The 21,698-nt window shown below is 38.6% G+C and overlaps 2 protein-coding genes across 3 annotated transcripts in view; one reads left to right on the top strand and one right to left on the bottom strand.

Moving 5' to 3' along the window:
• Positions 1 to 21,262, top strand: part of LOC130571126 (uncharacterized) — a 155,984-nt gene extending 134,722 nt beyond the window's left edge. Inside the window, exon 2 of the mRNA XM_057361895.1 lies at positions 17,242 to 21,262. Coding sequence (XP_057217878.1) covers positions 17,536 to 18,438 — 903 coding nt within the window. The 5' untranslated portion in view covers positions 17,242 to 17,535 and the 3' untranslated portion in view covers positions 18,439 to 21,262. The remainder of the gene's footprint in view (positions 1 to 17,241) is intronic.
• The window catches only part of LOC130571125 (heterogeneous nuclear ribonucleoprotein L-like), a 27,829-nt gene extending 6,273 nt beyond the window's left edge, over positions 1 to 21,556 (bottom strand). The window contains exons 1-3 of one of the 2 annotated variants that reach the window (XM_057361893.1): positions 21,269 to 21,556; positions 10,162 to 10,280; positions 6,188 to 6,425 (exon numbers count right to left, since the gene is read on the bottom strand). In XM_057361893.1, the coding sequence (XP_057217876.1) occupies positions 6,188 to 6,425; positions 10,162 to 10,280; positions 21,269 to 21,439 (528 nt within the window). In that variant the 5' untranslated portion in view covers positions 21,440 to 21,556. The remainder of the gene's footprint in view (positions 1 to 6,187; positions 6,426 to 10,161; positions 10,281 to 21,268) is intronic. The other variant, XM_057361894.1, reaches the window with a different exon arrangement.
• Between the last annotated feature and the right edge of the window lie 142 nt (positions 21,557 to 21,698).

The following is a 21,698-nucleotide window of genomic DNA, read 5'->3' as shown; positions in this document are numbered from 1 at the left end:
AGAGAGAGAGAGAGAGAGAGAGAGAGTTTTTACACACCTTTATTAATCACTACATTAGTCAAAAAAATAAAAAACTTTTTAAAAACCCCACATAATTTTCACAACTCATTACTACCAAACAAATAAATGATATATATTTTTTTATTAAAAATGGGGCATTTATCAATGCCCCAAATTTCATTAAAAGTCAATACATTATTTGTCAATTTATAAAAAGCAAATTCTGCTCTAATTCTTGCTATTATTAGTCCTTTGAACATTACTTCAGGGTTCACCAAATTGTCACCTCTTCATTTTCTTTTTCTCGTTATCCATACTGCTAACTTTGCTTCACCCACTATAAAATTTAAGGAAATATTTTTCCTCCTTCCTGTAGCATATTTTGGACCAAATATAAAATTGACCATACTAAAGACCTCCCCCAGTCTCCCAACCAAATCTTCTAACATGAGAAATAATCCTCTTAATCTGAAACAATACAAAAAAATATGATCCACTGTTTCTTCTTCGTTACAAAAGACACACTTCTTTGTTACATGGACTCAAAATGTGCTACATGTTTGTTGGTGTCACGGACTGGCGTGGAAAAAACCCAAATGCAGGCAGGCAGTGACGGGGTTAACAAACAAACAGTTTATTTAAATAATAAAATACAAAACAAGAACCCACGATGGGGCAAAACACAAACAGGATAAATAATAGTACGAAGACTAACTGACATTAAACTGAATAAACACTTGAAAAACTAAACTAAACACTTACTAAACAGACAAGGAAGTAGCAGACGGGAACAAGAATGGGCAAAGACGGTTGACGCTGGACGAATAACAAGACTAACTGGAAGGCACATAGCACAAACAATGACCAAACACAGGACAATGAAACATGAGGGCAATATAAAGGCAAGACAAACGAGGGATAATTAACGAGGGCAGGTGGGGAACATTAGACACGGCAGGAAAGCAATACATGAGACGAGAGGGGCGGGGCTAATGACAAGACACTGGAGAGAACGCATATTATTGTCAAAAGGACAACAATATGTTTCTCTCCACACATAACCAAAGGCCTTGTCATGGCTCTGCCACAGGACCAAGAAAAACATGACTAATAGAGGCAGAGCCATGACATGTTGGTAGCAATCGCGCAATGAACAATTCTCCATTGGAGATCTGCAGTGCCTTTCTCTATTGGAGTCTTATATATCTCCAACAACCTTTTGGGCAAGAGTCTATCCCAAAAATATCAATCCATTTTGATTCTCATTGCATCTTAAGTAAAGTATAATGTCGAAAGGCAGAAGGGATAAAACAAAAGACTTTTTTGAGTATCATTTCCATGAACCTAAAAGATTTTATTCCAGTCAATTGACACATCTCCTCAGAACTTTTCCAGTTATTGCCAGTCCTCAAATCTGATATTTTGGTGCAACAAGCTTTCGCCATTGAAGATCTTAAACTGTTCAGATCCAAGTCCTTGACTTCAATCAAAGGAACACTTAAGAGTGGCTCATGTTTGATCCAGTTTCCAGGACTTGAAAGATCTCTGTCCACTTTAAAAACAAATGTCCATGCTTTTAAAACTTTAAAACTGAATGATAAAAGGATGAGGTGCCACTCACATCCAAATCTGTCAACCTCATTAAAAACAACTGCTTATCATATTTAAAAATGTCCACTTTTTGCAATAAAGCACAAACTGTATCAGTCCACATAGTTTCTCCAAAATACAGCAATCTTTGCACTGTTTGAAGTCTGAAGGTCATAATTCGACTTTGAATGTTTATTAGTCCATGTGCTTCTTCATTGACTGGCAAATAAAGCACAGCTGCCTTTGTCCAATGGTATCCAGACCAAAAAAAGTCAATCAATTTTCTCTGAATTCCGCAAACAACATAATTCGGTGGATTTAAAACAGTCATTTTGTGCCAAAACATAGATGCAATTAAATTACTGATTACCAAAACTCTTCCCCTATATGACCATTTAGGTAGCACCCACTTCCATCCAGACAATTTTTCGGACACTTTTTCCAAAATACCCTCCCAATTCTTTTTCACAAATGTTTCTTTCCCTAGGTATATCCCAAGACATTTCAAACCTTCTTTTCCCCATTTAACTCCACCTGGGAGTACTGGAGGAGGACTCTCTTGCCAATCCCCAATATTAAAACCCTCACTTTTGCTCCAATTGACCCTTGCAGATGAAGCGTTTTCATAAAGTTTTAGATTTCTTTAAACACTTTAACATAATTTCCATTTTTAATGAAAACTGTAATATCATCTGCATATGCAGACACTTTAATAGACCTTTCTTCCAACCCTTTCACAAAAAAAACATGTAGATTTTTCTTTATTTGACAGAGCAGAGGTTCAATTGCTAAAGCATATAGCTGTCCTGACAGAGGACACCCTTGTCTAATTCCTCTATTTATCAAGACTGGTTGACTGAGTCCACCTCCCAATTTTAACATAGCTGATGCCCCAGTATACAAGAGTTTTATTCCAGACAGAAAAAGCTCTCCAATTCCAACAGCCTTTAAAGTATTAAACAAATAACAATGAGCTACTCTATCAAATGCCTTCTCTTGATCTATTGAAAGAATCTCTATATCTTGATTGTCCATATATGCAAGATCAATTACATCTCTTAAAAGAAAAGTTTGTCCATAATAGTTCTTTTTGGTATACAATAAGTCTGATTTTCTTGTATAAAAAAGACAAGATATTTTTTCAAACGATTTGAGAAAACCTTTGCAAGAATTTTATAGTCCGTACATAACAAAGCTACGGGTCTCCAATTTTGTAAAAGACCAAGATCTCCTTTTTTAGGTAACAAAGGAAGTACAGCCCTTTTACAACTCATAGGTAGTTCTCCATTTTCAAAAGAGGCTTTATATACCTCCAACATGTCTTCATTGAGTATCTTCCAAAACTTTCTATAAAATTCTGCAGGAAGCCCATCGACACCAGGAGCTTTACCAAGAGAAAGTTGTTTTACTGCTTCAGATAGTTCTTCCATCTTTATTTTGGAGTCTAACTCCTTTCTCTGTTTATCATTTAATGTAGGCATATCATTCAGTAAAAAGTCCATACTTGAAATTAGGGCTGCAGCTATCGATTCTTTTACTAATCGAGTATTCTACTGATTTTCCATCGATTAATCGGGTATTCGGATAATAAGTACTTTTTCTTTATTAAAAAGCAATACTAAATATACAAGAGAAAATAAGACAGGTCTCTTAAAATGAGTAAAACAACTAATTTGTTTCCTTTTTAGAACAATTAGTTTTTATTGCTGAAATAGCATACATTAATATCTGCGAAAACTAAACCCATTTAGTACATTCCATTGCCATATTAAATTCAAAATGCAATATAATACAAATATATAAATAAGAAACATGAATAAAAATGGAACTAATAATTTCAAACAATAGCCTATGACTTTTATTTTGGCAGGTTGTCAGAAGACCCTTATTTTTTAGTATGTCTGTTTCTTCACTCAAACAATAACATGTTTGTGAAATAAACTCTCAGAGCAACTCTGGAGGTGAAGTTCATGTCCTCATTCAGCGCAGACGCAGACAAATTCATGAGCATCACGCGTGTAGCACGTTAAACTGTGCAGTTCATTCACTCAGACACGCAGACCAGACAGATGAAATGTGTAAATAACAGGATTCGGTGTCCACTAGTCCGCATCTAGTTTGATGGACTCAATGCAGCCGGAAAACAAGTTTCACTCGTAAAATAGACTAAAACCAAGTCAAATATCAGTTCACCATTTCAATAAGCTATTAGGGCTGTGACGGTGGCAGTTTTTTACCACCGCGGTGGTAATAGACAAATCGACCGCGACGGTGCGGTGGTTGAGAAATATATATTATTTATATAAATAATATTTATATTATTATATTTGTGTGTAGCAACCACATGACGAGTGGAAGAGAAATATAGACCTTATTTAAATACTTGAACTTGTTAAATAATTGAAATATGATATTTGAAATAAATGAAGATGAAGCATCCGTCAATGTTTAACGCGCAAATCCATCAGTGAAAGGGCACGCTACAGCATATAAAACATTGAAATAAACATCAGTAAATAATGAAAACTTAAATGATATAAGAAAGCTAAATACTAAATAAAAAAGCTCTTGTTGCAGTAACTTCAGTCAGTGGCGTATTAACCCTTACAGTCCTTAACAATTCCGTTTGAAACAAACTGTTTAAACCTACATTGGCTTTCCTATTCAGATTGCCATAAAAACTTTACTTTTTCCGACTCGTTGATGTGAAACTTACTTGTTGACATTGTCCAGATTAAAATGTGTACAGCTGCACTAAATGAGCGTTCAGAAGATGTGCGCAGGAGCGCAAATGAATAGATGTCTCTCCGCAACCGCGGCAAAACCTGCGCGCGCTCCGACACTAAGCAAGCGGGTCATAGCCAGTTTTGATTTTACGTATCTGTTCATTTCACAACAAGATCCATTGCAGAAGCCGCAGAATAACCTGGGTTTTGCCGTGCAGGCCTGCGCTCGAACGCACCAACGGACACGTATGCCAATAATTTCTGTTAATTTAAAATCTTTTAAATAAAACCATCCACAACTGAAAGGCTACAACTAGCAATCGTTATCGCAACTCTCATATTTATTACACCTATATTTGTCAGAGTGACGTGAACTACCGCCGGTGGCAGTTCACCGTCATGGCACTTTACCACCGCGGTGGTGCGGTTGTTACGGCAACCGTCACAGCCCTATAAGCTATCAGTTATTTATCAGCATGAGAAACGCGTGTGAGCTTGTGAACATACTAAAATGCGTGTGTCTCACGGTGAATGCATGAGACTGTAACATGAATAGAGTTTAGCGGGCTGTGCGTCAGTAATAACGGTCCGTGGGGAAACGCAGTGCTCCGTGTGTACTGTAGTTAAATGGATTAAACGAGGCTTCGAGGCATCAAAAATTGCCTCGATGATTTTTTGTATTCGAATAACTCGAGTTACTCGAGGAATCGTTTCAGCCCTACTTGAAATATCACACTTTTGTGCCCTAAACAATTCTTCATAAAAATTCCTAGCAAGCATACTCATCTCCTTTGAATCAGTTGTCAAAGTACCATTGTTTTTTTTTTTACCATTGTTTTTTCTCTCCATTTCCTTCTTTTCTATTCTTTTTTCTATTCTATTAAATTCTTCTAATTTAAAAAAAAGAACTAGGATCATCCATATCTCCTAAAGAAGAAAAACGAGCTCTTATTAAAGCTCCTTTTGCATGTTCATGAAGAAGAGTGCCTAAAGCTTTCTTTTTCTTGTCCAACCCTCCCATATCTATCATATTACTATTAATTGCATTCATTTCAATTTGTTCTATTTCTCTCTCCAAATAATTAATTTTCTTTTTGATTAAGCTGTTATTATGAGCAGTATAATTTTGACAAAACAATCTTTTTTGTGGGTTTTTCCCACTTCCCACCATTGCACAATATTATCATAATTCTTCTTTTTTTCCTTCCAGTGATTTCACAATAATTCAAATTTCTCACAAAAGGTCACATCATACAACAATTTCACATTAAAATGCCAATAAAAGCTACAACTTCTTGATTTCTTTAAACTTAATTCAATTAAACACAAATGATGGTCTGAAAAACCATTTGGAGAAATCACTGATTTTAAAACTCTATTACTCTTATTTTCATTTATATAAAACCTATCTAGTCTTGCTGCGCTAAAATGTTCACTAGAAGCTTTAACCCATGAATATTGTTTTATTTTTGGATGCTGTTCTCTCCAAACATCAAATAATTCATAATCTCTAATAATAATACTCAGAACATTTGCAGAAGGAGGATACGGTTCTTCTCCATTTCTATCTATAGTCAAATTTAAGGTACAATTCCAATCACCACCCAGAACCAAAAATGCATTCTTATCAAAGACCTTTAGACTATCATTAACTTAAAAAAAAAAGTAATTCTCTCTGCTCCAATATTTGGGGCATATATATTAACAAATACAAAAAATAGACCCATTATTTCAACTTGAACTTGAGAGAGAGATAGAGAGAGAGAGAGAGCGAGAGAGAGAGAGAGAGATCAGAGGTCAGCTGTGTGTGAGTGTGCTGGTTATATAAAACTGTCATGTAGTTATGCTGTGGCTCTGGTTGCCGTGGTTACCGTAGTGATGGGATAGAGTGGATTCTGGATGGACAGCAGCAGCACTTTGTTGCCGCTGTTGGGGTCGTCGGCATTGGTGGGTCGGGTGATGCGTTTGCTGGTGGAGTAGTTGAAGTACGCCTGCTGTCCGGCGATGTAGACGGCCTCCCGAGAGCCGCACGACACGCAGCGGTCAGCGCTCTCCAGGTCCTCAAACTCCACCAGAGCCTGACGCTTAAACGGCATCATCATGACATAACTGACGGAGGAAACACACAACGGCCCTCGTGTATGAAACAAACATACCACAGAAAACTTTGGTCATTTATCTGTATGAACGTGAGCTGTGACGGTGTCCACATCACCTGTGTGTTAATAACCAAAACAACTCACAGAAACACAAAGAATTCACACCATCAGATGATCAGTCATCTCAGTTTCTTCTGCCAAATAACACAAGATTGTTTGTTTGAAGTGTTCTTGTGTCTCTCTGAATTTATGGGCTGTCATTGTTTTCAGCATCACATTAAAGAATGATGGGATTGGTGTCATATGACATGAATTTCTATATTAGTGTAATACATGAGAGTCTGTGTCATGGGATATGACCATCAGTCTATAAATAAACAGACGTCCTGAATTTCTGCAGAAAGCCGGTGTCTCTTTTCAACAAAACTGCTTCTTTATCTTCTATACTCAGTGTTTATCATGAAAATCCCACAGCGTCTCTCATGTGAGCAGATGTTTCTCTTCTCTCTTCCCTTTAATTCAGAAGCAAAAACAAACACAACAATGATCCTCTTTCATTGTGAGAATGACGTACTGCAGATTTACTTTCACACAGCGGAAGAGAATCATGTTCACGGCCAAAGGAGAATGTTATTTCTCATTCAGAGCTCCCGAGTTCTCAGTTGTGTTTTAAAGCGGCCCTTCCCTGTGATGCCATTTTTCAACCTTAGTTAGTGTGTAATGTTGCTGTGAGAGCACAAACAATACCTGCAAAATGATCAAGCTCACAGTTCAGTGCCAAACGAGATATTGTCTTCAACAGAAATCACTTTTCAAGGACTACAGAGAACGGCTGGAATCAGACTACAGCCCTCTACTTCCCGGGTACATGATGTCACTATTCCCAGTGCTTTTAATAACCTCCGCCCAAAGGAATACGCCAAAAAAAGCTGAGGCCTTCCTTAGAGAAGAGGAAGAGCCGCTGGAGTAGTGGTTGGTTCTCAGAGATTGTAAACGTTTGACTGAGCTGCGCGCTAAACTACTTTCACTTTCATCACAGTCCTCCAGCTGGTCATAAGAGTTCAGCTACACGCATTCTAAGAGAACCAACGGTCAAATAACAGCTTCATGACTTTAACATCGGCTGTGACAGCTGTTCTGTGTAACACACTGATATTGTGTGTGTGCGCATACCTCTAAAACACTTCTATCAAACGTCCTTTGAAGTCCTGCTTGCAAATGTCTCCTGGTCAATCTGCTTGTTTTATTATCCAACTCGGGTCCAATTTAAAAAGGCAAAACTAACACTTCTGTTATTAGTGTTAATTAATATAACCGACCCAATCTGAACTGACCCAATCAGTCCGGTGTCATTTCCCTCACCATAGTAGGAAAACATTGCGATCTCTAAGAAAGATTGACGTTTGCACATGCACTAGCAGACCTCCGGTACACTTCGATGGATCCGCATGTGTTTAACTGATGAAGTGAAGTTGAAGCCATTGAAGTGAAGTGAAAGGAACGTGAAAGTGACCTATTTGTCAGGTATGGTGACCCTGTGACAGTGAGAACCATTAGGCCAAATGTTGATTTAGCTTTAGTCATAGTCTTTTGACTAAAGTGCAATTTAGTTTTAGTCATCCCAATTTATCATAGTTTTAGTCTATTTTTAGTCGCAAAACCTACATTATATTAGTCTACTAAAATCTATCTGGTTTAACTCATTTAATTGGTGTAATTAAATGTTCCATACAAAGATTGAACTGTTTCGACATCATTTACTTTACCTTGGAATTAAATGAAACCAGGTCATTACCTTTATTTTTCAGAAGAGTTGAGTAACTACTGGATATGCATTGTTGGAACACAGAGAATATTAGACCATGAACGACATGTAGCAGTTCATTCAGTCTCATTTTGACTCAATTGACTCATTCGTTCAGTGAAGGGCGTGTTCATTCAGTACATTAAACCAATGAAACGCTCTGAAAGAGCTCACGCTCAAGCGCTATTGGCTCGTGTCTCTTTGAAGCTGCGCTGTCTTTGCTTGAGACAGTAATGAATGAGAAGAATCTTTCAAAAAGACATATTACATAAACTGTATTACATTTCTTCAATCATGCAGTTCATATTGGATATTTTAATCTACAGTACGACTCACTTCATCGGTTCTCTGATCGGAACAGCGCTGGTTTCTTTTGGCTTACTTTATGTTGCATATCACGTCATGCAGCAGCTCACGTCAGCGGATAAATGAATATTGGCATTTAAACACGCTTGTGCTCCTTTGTAATGAGTTCCGGGGTGCTTCAAGTTCACGCTTCAAGTTTGCTGTGTTTTAACGGCGATTGTGAAGGAAAATATGACGCTTTGTAAACCACTTGGAGACAGAGATTGTGTCTTGTGCTTCCCCTTCTCCCAGAGACTTCTCTCTCTAGCGCATATGTGAGATAAGAACACGTGACGCGCTGGCGCAGAGTAGGTAGCGTCATGACCACTCAACAAATACAATTAAACATATTGTAAAATATCCCCATCTCTCTTCGATGACATTTTTGCATCGTGAAATATTGTATTACGAAGTATCGTTACACCCCTAGAATCAACCAAAATAGACGAGAACAATGTTAGTGATCGCTTTTGATCATAGTAACTTCGGTCTACTTAAGTGATTATTTTATGTGTCTGTGACACGAATAAACAAATGATGTGTTTAGAAACACCGTTAGAGTCTCTGTGTGTGTGTGTGTGTGTGTTCATGTTTGTATATCCCGGTGGGGACCTAAACTGAATACACACCAACACATGGGGACTCGCGTCACCGTGGGGACCAAAATTGAGGTCCTCATGGGCACAAAAGCTAATAAATTGTACAGAACAATATTTTTTACAAATCTAAAAATGCAAAAAGTGTTCTATGATCTTTAGGTTTAGGGATAGGGTTAGGGATAGGGGATAGAATATACAGTTTGTACAGTATAAAAACATTACGCCTATGGACTGTCCCCACGGGGATAGTCAACCAGACATGTGTGTGTGTGCTCGAGTGAAATCCACCGCAGCTTGAACATGTGATGGTGGTATGGCTGAAGCGGTCAGTACAAAAGCTTGTGTAATCTTTGACAAACATCCTCTGCTTTTACTGTCACATATAAGATAATTTATGGTTTTAATAACTCCAGCTTGGTAGTCCAAACAACTGTAGCCTGTATCTGATTCTGACCGTGGTTTACTTCCCAGTGCTGCCTCGATTTCAACATGGCTGCCGCACGTGGATACTTTCCAGCGCATCATTATCTGTAACATGCTCATCCTCCCTGTTATATGTGTTGTGTGAAATCTCTCCCCGCACCGGGGCTATTCTTAAACTGCAGGCTTTTTCAAATAATGGGCAGGAAACTAGAGAGATCCGATCAGATCTCCAGATGTGGAAGCCACTTGATGTTGACAAGTGTCCTGATTGTCTGAAGATCCGATCTGCTTGTTCAGATCACAGAGATCACATGTTAATGACAAATATAAACGCAGCCTTACATACTCGATGTATGTACTGTATGAGTGTTATGAACTTCACGTGAAGTGTGACAAATGCTCATGGATGATGTGATGATCACACTTTTTTGTGCGACTTCTGTGTGTTTGATATCAAATCATCACAAGAGTTCATCTGGTGAAATATTGACTGGATTGGTTGTGTGTTTGATGGTGAAACAGAGTCCAGCAGGAAGATGAACGCATGAACACAAGTCAAATGAAAGTCAGTTTACCAGATGTTCCCAAATTTGTCCAAGGCCTCCACCAGATCAGCCTCCACCACAGACTCGCACAATCCACGAACGTGAACCACCGGAGACGGAGCGATGTGATGCGTGTCAGAGGCGTGATCCTGCACAACACAAACACACAACATTGAGAAACATGTTTCAGTAACAGTGACAGCGCACATCAGTGTCATGAGACACACACACACACACACACACTGGGCATGCTGGGAAAACTGAAGCACATGCCTAAAACTGTATATACAGCCGTGGAAATAATGCTTTTGTGATTTTAAAAATGTACTATTTCTAGGTATGTGTTTAGGTAAAATGATCATTTTTGTTTCTTTCTGTGAACTACTAACAATATTTCTCTCAAATTTCAAATACATTTTCATTTATTTGCAGAAAAGGAAAACTGGAGAAACTGATGAAAAGAACAGAAAAGATGCGCTTACGCCTCAAATATTGCAAAGAGAACAAGTTCAGATTCACTTTTAAGCAAAACAAGGCTAATATTTCTACATGTATGAAGGAAACGTTTTGAATGAAATGTTTTGATCAGTTTGTGTTTGATATGTTTTATATTGTGCCCTCGTGTAAAGCTGCTTTGCAACAGTGTGAGCTGTGAACAGCGTTACATAAATCAATCTGAATTCAACTGTACAGTTATTTTTGATGTGATCATCTGGATTTTTATGACAGTATAAATGTGTGTTGTCGTGCTGTCAGGCTTTGATGACTTTATGTCTCTCCTGAGGTTTGATTTTGTTGAAATTCAACAGACACTGGACTGAAATGACCACAATACATCTAGAAACGCTGATAAAGTCTCTTTTGGATCTGATCTGAGATCAGTTTTATGTTACAGTAGTGATGATTATTCAGTATGATGTTATCACATGTCTGTTTGTTCATGATCATGCAGACGTGTGATGGATGCGTCACTTGTTTTCTACACTGGTGCATGTGAACCTGTAACGTTCAGATTGAGGTGTTTTTCTTTTCTCTGCATGTGAAACCACACGTGCCATCCGAGCGCTGCATTCTGCTCTTTCCTCTGCACGCATCGCACCAGCTTTCCATTTCTCTTCTGCAAAACTCCTAAATGTTTTTCAACCACAAAGATTAAATGACAAACAACTTCAGCAACATCAGAGCGTCCTGAAACCTTCACACATCCGCCCGAACAATAAACTCATTTCATATTTACATCAAAAACAGACACAAAACACATCCGTGTCAACTCCATCGCTCTCTTATATTCCTCTTTTTACAGTTGGAGAGAGATGCAGAGCTGCGTCTGTGTGTTTAACAGCTTCCTGCATCTGGATTTAAAGATGATGAAGGAAATGACATCAGCGACGGCCCCCCCCCCGCCCCGCCACATCAAAACATCATAACACAACAACAACAACTGATCTGATGAGTATTTCAATGATTCAGTGCTTTAACACACAAACCAGCTCCATCACTTCAAAGAGATCCTTCACTTGTTCTGTCTTCATACAATGTTTATGGAATGTTCTCATTTACACAGACAGTAAAAATAAACGTGTGTGCGTGCGTATGTGTGTGTGTGTGCATATGTGTGTGCGTGCGTGTGTGCGTGCGTGCGTATGTGTGCGTGTGTGTGTGCATATGTGTGTGTGTGCGTGTATGCGTGCATGTGTGTGTGCGTGTGTGTGTGCGTGCGTGCGAATGTGTGTGTGTGTGTGTGTGTGCGTGCGTGCGTGCGTGTGTTCGTGTATGTGTGCGTATGGGTGTGTGTGCGTGTCTGTGTGTGCGTGTGTGTGTGCGTGCGTGCGTGCGTGTGTGTGTGCGTGTGCAGATATGACAGTTTTAGGCACTTGTGGTCACTGAAGGATCTAACGGGCGTAACAGGAAGTGATGTCAGAGTACAGCTAAATATTTAAAGTACCACACACGGACAGAGAATATGCTTCACAACACACTGTTGTTATAACCTCATCCTGAGATTTGTAAAGACAACAAAAGATCAGATCACTATAACAAATTTTCATTCAAATGCATAATGAAGTTTCTGGACGGAATATATTTATCAAACGGTTTAACCCCACCCACATCATGGCAATCACACACACACCCGTATCAGATCCTGATATAACTGTTTCAGACTAAGTCAAGATCAGTTTTATTAGACTTGAAATCAGACGCAGTGTTGACAGTGACTGCAGCTGCTTTTGTAATGTCATCAGACTTGAATCTGATTATAGAAGTTGCTCAAATGAGTAGTTGACGCCTTGACAGAAATAGTGTGTGCTTGTGACTGTCGCAGACGCTTATATAAATGTTATATGTGAACACTGAACAGATCAAACATGTGCTCACTCCTTCACGAGTCCCTATAGAGTGAGTGACATCAGTGTCCACTACATAGCCATTAAGGATTATTTCAAATAAAACACCACTTTCTATCACATTCATTTCATATGAACAGAGGATATAATTGAAGATTTAACTGAACTATTTGTGAGAGAGCTGATTCTGTCGGTGAGTGAGCGAGCTAGTGCTCTTAGCAGTACCCAAACCATCACAGCAACTAGACAACTGATCTCGCACTGAATCATGGGAAATAACCTCCAATCATTTCTGAGGTCCTCTAAAGCGTTTCATTGTAAATGTGTATGTTTTCCTCTATAAACATCAATGTGCTAGGATTGATTGACGGGTCTGATTTACAGATGAGAAGAAGCTGATTTATGAGTGTGTGAAGAATTATAATACTCATGTGTGTCATTCTAACACAGATAACATCAACAAGCCTCCTCTGCAAACCAATAACAACACTGACAGGAAATGACATCATCCACAATGAAAAAAACAACACGATGTGACTTTAGAAAGATGAGATTATGTGTATTGTTCATGATGTGAGGTGGATGTTTTATGCTCTCTGTTCTACATAAACAAACATCGGACCAAAGACACGTGAGCAGAATATTTCGGATTATAACCTGCAAGTTGAAGGCTGCACTGTTACTCCAACAAATACAGTTAAAGACCTTGGCGTTATATTAGACAGCAACCTGTCATTTAAAATCACATCTCAAATGTCACAAAAACAGCCTTCTTCCACCTTAGAAATGTTGCCAAATTGCGAAATATTTTATGTGTGGCTGATGCAGAGAATCTTATTCATGCATTTGTGACCTCAAGACTTGACTACTGTAATGCACTGCTTAGTGGTTGTGCTGCATCATCAATAAACAAACTACAGTTAGTTCAGAACGCATCTGCCAGAGTTCTAACCAGGTCCAGAAAATACTATCACATAACCCCAATGTTATCAACCCTTCACTGGTTACCCATTAAGTATCGTATTGACTTTAAAGTTCTTTTAATTACTTATAAAGCCTTAAACGTTTTAGCCCCTACCTACATAACAGAGCTTCTACCACACTACAACCCATCACGCTCTCTAAGATCTCTAAACTCCAGACTTTTGATAACACCTGGAATAACTAAATCCACCAAAGGGGGCGGAGCTTACTCATACGTAGCACCTAAACTCTGGAATAGCCTCCCCGATACTATTCGAGGGTCAGACACACTCTCCCAATTTAAATCTAGATTAAAGACACATCTTTTCAGCCAAGCATTCACTTAATGCAAAATATGCTAAATAAACCACCGGGAGATTCCATTTATTAGATAGTATTTACTAGAATAATCTTGCTTGTTCTATAAACACCATGAGCTGTGCTGTGTTTGACCTTTTTTGTGTTTTTCAGTTTTTCTTATTTTCTCCTGTAAAGCTGCTTTGGAACAATGCACATTGTGAAATATAAAAAATATATATTTTTATAAATAAAATATATAAAAAATAAAATATAAATAAAATTGAATTGAATTGAGGAACTTCTGAGGACACTGTTCACTGATCTGGAATCAGCTCAAACAACCACTGATGACAGCAACACAACACAACACACAAATCAATGTGTCACACAGAGATACTCCCGGCCATCTCTTTAATATCTCTATTACTTCTCCTGGACATCACTGACATTCACTGGACATCAAATGGAAACCTTGCTTAAGTCTCATCATGTGTGTCTCAGAGTCAGACATGTGACAAGTGTGAGTTTGAGAAGAGATGTCAACAGTGTGTCAAACTGAGCTCAGATTTCTCTCGTCTGCAATCAAAAGTCAATATTAGTGAAGATCTCGATATCAACTCAAACATTTATTGCACACACACACACACACACACACACATCATATACACATTAGAACAATCTCAAGTCATTTTAATGTCCTATAAGGTGGTTGTCACCCTCAACGCCAAGAAAATACATTATTCAACAAATGAACTGTCAACATATTAAATCATTTATTCATTTATATTTTTTTAAATAAATAGAATAATAATACAAAGTTAATATTTACAACAATATATGGAATAAAACATAAGGAATTAGCGCTTCTCATATATTGAAAAATCTGAGCACTTGATTATTGAAATGTATTATCTTGCATTTTATTTTCCAGTTTATTCTGATATATACAGTATATATTTGTGTTTCATAAGGAACATCTGAATGTGTCTGATGTCACCGTCACGGGCCACGGCTGTGTATCTCTGACACAAACAATCACTTAAGATCTCCTCACATCTCATCAAACACCTGACGCTGTCTGCACAATTCAAGAGGACGAAGGTCCCAGAAAACACAAACACCGGTGAAAAATGTGTGGTTTGAATGCACTGTAAACAAAATAAATAAAAGTGTATGTAAATCAACAGTACTGTGTTCTCACAAGTGTGAAATGTTCACAGTGATTTTACAAAATGAAATGAAACAACACAATCATCATGTGAATGTTCACTGACAGACTTCACATGTTAAAACGCTTCTGTAAAATGAATCCATTAGTGTTTCAGGGCTCTGATCGCTGTTTTACACACCTTACAGAATGTTCAAAATGTTCCTGCTCAAGAAAGGTGTGAAATAGTCTTCACTAATCTTTCCTTAATAACTGTGAAAACAAAACCACATTCACAGCATGAAGACATCAGCGGGACACATTTACACAGATTTTAGCACCTGTGCTGTGCAGTGATGAAAAACACAGGTCAGAAGAGTGTGACATCATCATCATCATCATCATCATCATCATGAACCTGTGAACACCTGTGAACACCGAACATGTGAGGACTCCAGGCCTCATTTATCAACAGTGTGTAGAAGGTTCTACATTTTGTCCAATGAATGAAACTTAGAATGTGTCTAAGTACAAAAAAATCTGTATTTATCAAACATCCGTACGCACACCATTGAGTAATCATTGTTGATAAATCCCACATGTTCTTAAACGTCGTGCTCGTTCACGTTCATGATCGAGAACGTGCGTTTACGTGGAAAATCACACGTCAATGACGCGCGTTTGCTGCAGAATCGCACACTTTTGACGCGTCAGTGTGCAATAAGACGCCCTATCAGGCGTTAATGAATACTTTGGCTTTCCATACGCGCTGACAGACGTGAGCCTCACGAACTCTTGCGTCCATTGTCCAAATTAACTTTCTTTTATTTCTATAAAATGTAAAACGAAGGTGTGTCGGTAGCCAAGTAATGTAATAAGTGGACAGCCATTGTGGTTTTCCATGATTCTGCTGTAGGTGTTTTGTGCATGAGCCGCACACACGTGCATGACCTTGAACTCCATCATCCTTAAGTTATTTCGAGTAAACTTTTATCGACAATTAATCGATCATCGATTAATCATTAATATCCCTAATTTACACACAATTCTACATATAAGTACTAGGGCTGGGCGATATATCGATTTTTAAGATATATCGATATATTTTCTCAACGCGGTGCGGGATTAGACAATATCGTTAATATCGATATGGGGTGTGTTCAACTTGAAGCGGCTCTGTGGTGTCTGACATGCGCAGTACCCATGCGAAGACAATGCGCAATTGTCTTCACAAGAAATGCTGCGTGCATTTAACAGACTGTGATTTGTAACTGCAGTTGCGTGATTACGCCACAGTGGGGGCGCTGTTTCGTTATCAGCACACTGAGGCGCTAAAAAGAGTTGCAGAACAAGAGCCGCCTGTGTTTCACGGCTGTTTGTTTTGCATCCAAGTACATTTAATTTCTTGAAATGTCTTAAATTAACATGACGTACATCATTGTAATGTCTTTAGCTGTGCAGTTGGATCGTTGAATCAGCGTATACTGTACACAGCGAGTTCGCCAGTATGAACGCACATTGAGACACACGAATGACTCATTTGAACCGATTCATTTAAACTATTGAACTTTTCAGTCACTAACGAATGTAAGAGATCACTGAATCCTTTAAAGTGAACCACAGAGAATGAAAGATGTGAATGAGCTTTGCTCGTTTAGAAAGACTGTTTAATTCAGTTGGCTATTGTGGGCTGAAAAGTTAGTTGAAAATGATAAAAATGCTTTATTTGATAAAAAAAACATTTCTGTTTGGTTGAATAAAAGTAATGTTTTATATAACTTAATCATTGTCATTTTTATCTACTTTTGTTAGAACTTTTAATATGTCAAACTCAAAGTCACTTTGGTTAAGTGAACTACTGTGAACTACTTCACATATAAAATCCAAGATATTAGAGAAAAAATTATAACAATGCAATCAGAAGTGAAACCCGCTGAACAAACTAACTACAGCGCCCTTAAGGAGAAAATGCAATTATTTTATACCGTAGATCAAGATGAGCTGTCTAAAATTATTAGATCATCTAAATCAACAACATGCATACTAGACCCTATACCTACAAATCTACTGAAAGAGATGCTCCCAGAAATTATAGATCCTCTTCTTGGTATTATTAACTCATCTCTGACATTAGGACATGTGCCTAAAGCATATAAGGTGGCTGTTATAAGGCCCCTTGTCAAAAAACCCCAACTCGACCCTAGAGAACTAAGGAACTACAGGCCTATATCGAATCTACCTTTCATATCTAAAGTTCTGGAAAAAGTAGTTTCAACTCAATTATGCTCCTTCCTCCAAAGGAATGACATCAATGAAGAATTCCAGTCTGGATTTAGAGCATGTCACAGTACAGAGACTGCTTTGATCAGAGTTACAAATGATCTGCTATTGGCGTCTGACCGAGGTTGTATCTCGTTATTGGTGCTGCTAGACCTTAGTGCTGCATTCGATACCATTGACCACAGCACACTCCTACATAGACTCGAAAATTATGTCGGCATTAAGGGAATAGCTTTGAAATGGTTTAAATCTTATTTATCCGACCGTTTTCAATTTGTAGCAATAAACAATGAGGTGTCACGCAAATCGCAAGTCCAGTACGGTGTACCACAGGGCTCAGTCTTAGGGCCTCTGCTCTTCGCATTATACATGCTACCTCTAGGAGATATAATAAAGCGACACGGAGTTAGCTTTCACTGTTATGCTGATGATACTCAACTTTATATTTCCTCGAAGCCTCATGAAACACAGCAGTTCCATCGAATAATGGAATGCATAGTCGATATAAAAAACTGGATGAGTAACAACTTTTTATTACTGAACTCGGACAAAACGGAAGTGTTACTTATTGGACCGAAAACTGCTATAAGTAACAACCAAGAATACTGTTTAACTATTGACGGATGTTCCATAAAACCCTCGTCGTCAGCAAAGAATCTTGGCGTTCTATTCGATAGTAATCTGTCATTTGAGAGCCACGTCGCCAACACCTGTAAAATTGCGTTTTTCCATCTTAAGAATATATCTAAACTACGTCATATGCTGTCAATGTCAGATGCAGAGAAGTTAATTCATGCATTCATGACATCAAGACTAGACTACTGTAATGCACTGTTAGGTGGTTGCCCTGCAGGCTTATTACAAAAACTCCAATTGGTCCAAAACGCGGCAGCTCGAGTTCTTACACGTACAAAAAAGTATGAACATATTAGCCCGGTTCTGTCAACCTTGCACTGGTTACCTATAAAGCATCGCGTTAACTTTAAAATCTTGCTTATTACCTATAAAGCCTTACATGGTTTAGCTCCTCAGTACTTGAATGAACTCCTTTTGTATTACAGTCCTTCACGTGCATTACGCTCTCAGGCGTCCTGTCAGTTGGTAATACCTAGAATTTCAAAATCAAGTGCAGGTGGTAGATCCTTTTCCTATCTAGCGCCTAAACTTTGGAATAGTCTTCCCTGCACTGTCCGGGAGGCAGACACACTCTGTCAGTTTAAATCTAGACTAAAGACGCATCTTTTTAATCTTGCATACACTACTCTTCCATAATATAAATCTTCAGAGGGTTTAGGCTGCATTAGTTAGATCAACCGGAACCAAAAACACAACTGATGTACTTGTTGCATCAAAGAGTACAGAACAGTACTCTACTCTCAGCCAGTCTTGTCTCATTGTTCCAAGGTTACCACAGCGAGCAGGATGCAGTTCATGGCCTGACCTGATGGTAGAGCGGAGAATGGGAAGTGGGGACCTGACAAGAGCTGAGATGATAGAGCTGGATAAAGAAGGACGCGGTCTCTTGACATGTCTTCACCACAAAACTTCAAATGCTATTAGATTATTAATGATAATCTTAAACTATAATTTATTTTATTATTAAGTTTATTTATTTTATTTAGCCTTGTTGTGCAAGTTCTCTGGAGCTTGTGCAGAGGCAGCAGCTTTTGCCAGAGGGGAACTGGAATCCCCTGGTTGGGCCTGGGTTCTCCTGAGGTTTTTTTTCTCGATTAGAGTTTTGGGTTCCTCGCCACCGTTTGCATACTGTTTTTGCACTATCTGCCTGACCGGGGGGGCTGCTTTAGAATCTTAAAGTTTTACTTAATTAATATTGCATATAGGAATTTATTATCTGCTATATTTGACCTGTGCTTCTCTCTCCTTTATCCTAAATGTGTGCTCTCACTGAGCGTGTGTGTGTGTGCGTACTTGTCTGTGTACGTACGTGTGTGTGTGTTGTGTGTGTGTGCGTGCGCATCCGTGTGTGTGTGTGTCTCTGTGTCTGTGTGTGTTGGTGCGTGTGCGTGTTGTGTGTGTGGAGTGTTTTGTGTGTGGGTGTGTCTGTCTTCTGTGTTTTCAACCTTTTCTTGTTTTTGCAGGTACAACTTTGATTGTTTTGCTTGTAGTCAATATGTCTCATGTACAGCTGCTTTGTAACAATGAAAATTGTAAAAGCGCTATATAAATAAAGTTGAGTTGAGATAAGCCACTTAAAGGTACGGTAGGCCTACGTGTGTGTGTGTGTGTGTGTGTGTGTACAAGATCAGGATGGCACCACCTCCGCCTCATGTTGAGCCAGGAAAAACCCGGTGTATGTTTTCAAATAGGGAAAAAACCCTGTCATTTAATTTCTTTTCACAAGCCATTTTAATAAAGGTGATTGGGACATCTCACATCAGGCTTTGACTTGCTAGTAAACATTTATTCCACTTTGTAGAAAATATCGATATACATATCGGATATCGCCTTTCATCAAAAAAATACAGAGATATGAATTTTGGTCAATATCCCCCAGCCCTAATAAGTACAAGTTGGTAGATCGCACACTTTGTGTGAAACTGTTCTTACACACTCACGACACACACATTTGTTAATAAATGAGGCCCAGATGACCACAGCTGTCATTCTTGTAGCATCACTTTAACATGTATATTCATTTTGTTCACACTAAACATTATATTCTACCTTCCCATTGTACTTTCTGATATCACCATCATCATCATCATCATATAAGGATCATTCAGGGTTGTTTGGGGACATTTACGGCCGTAGTCAGTCAGCTATGAGGTCACTGAGGTCTGGACCTCGCTCATTTTTTCATGTGAAGCTCTGAATGAACAATCAGCCGTTTAAAACTCTTCTGAGTGTCGGTGTTACACGTTTATTATTCAGTTTATACGGATGTTTACAAAGTTGTTGATTGTCCGTGGTGTAAAAAGGAATGAGATGAATTCATTTCACTTGATGCGTCATCCGATTGACAGTTGTGTGAGTTGTGGGTATGCAGTTTCAAAGTTGATCATTTGTTAACTTTATTATTTATTATATTTATAAAAGTTGAATTATTTATAGCATTTATTAGCTTTAATATTAGGCAGATTATTGACACCTCACTCATCTTCAGACCCTGGCTACGGCCAAGGTAACATTACAACATCAATGTTCTGTAAAGCTGCTTTGAAACCATATGCATTATGAGAAGCTGCAGATTTCTGTGTGTCAGACACACTAATGCATCAGGTGATGATGACGATGATGATAATAATGATGAAGACCTTGTCTCTCTTCTTCTGTCACTGCATGGTGGTATCAGTAATAAACTTGTATATCTATATAAAAATACCGTTTTTATGTCAGGCATCTCTGGGCTTCCGTCTCACTTCAAGGCCTCATGATATCAGATCATTTTCTTTTATGCGTTTGGCAGACGCTTTTATCCAAAGCGACTTACATTACATTCATAGTACTATACTTTCACAAACATCTTTATTATTATAATAGCCAAAAGAATGGACAAAAACAATACTTATTGATATACATACTAGATTGTTTTTAAAAAATAATAAATAATCCTATCAGTCACATTCATATTTAATTTTGCTTGTGTTTCCCTTTTTTGGTCAATGAATGTTTTTTTTTTTTTTTGCTGCATTATTTGCGATATGATCGGACATATTGATTGTTGTCAACGAATGATGTCAGATGGCAAAACATGCTGCTTGCGCAGATTTTGAAGGCGCAAATGAAATGAAGTAACTGTTATTGACAACACGTAACATGCTACACATGAAGTCTTCACGTGTGATGTTTGTTTGTATTTCTGCTGTATGGTAATTGTGTGCTCGCGAGATCACGTGTGTAAAGTCTCTGACACGAGACAGTAAATCATATTTCATTCAAATTATACTATTGTACTATTTAATGCACACGACGACTTTACATTTCTCTGTTTTCGCCCTTATTCCGTTTATTCGTTTGTTTATTATTTAGTTGTTGATCTTTTTCCTCGGGACAGCTTCTCATGTCAAAAGAGATGCAATCTGTTCTTATATGAATATTTAAATATTTACGTTGACAAACATAAAGTGATTGACAGTCTGACCTTCCTGCGCGCTCTGCGCTGCCCTTCGTTTTCATCTTCATCCTCGTCATCGCGCACGAGCCCCGCGGATGCTGAATCTGACTCCTCGCCTTCCTCGAGCTCCTCGTCATCCTCAGGCGAGACCTTCAGACGCTTGGGCGCGCGCTCGTACTCCTCCAGCGCGGACATCATCGATCGATCAATCCCTCAATCGCTCGATCAATAATCAGATGACCCGATATTAGCGCGCACGCGTGTCTCATTAGGCAACAGCTATGTGCGCTCACGACCTCGCTGCGCGCTCACGCACACTCCGCCTGTCCTGCGGCGCTGACATCACACCGGATGCTTATTGGACGCGCTTCTGACTGACATCGGCGCTGATTGGATGAGACGGAGACATGTCACAGCACACAGACGAGTTCTGTAAGGTACCTACAACAATGCACGT

Source organism: Triplophysa rosa, linkage group LG20 (genome assembly GCF_024868665.1).
Source record: "Triplophysa rosa linkage group LG20, Trosa_1v2, whole genome shotgun sequence".
Lineage (NCBI taxonomy): Eukaryota > Metazoa > Chordata > Actinopteri > Cypriniformes > Nemacheilidae > Triplophysa > Triplophysa rosa.
This window is presented reverse-complemented; position numbering and strand designations above follow the sequence as displayed.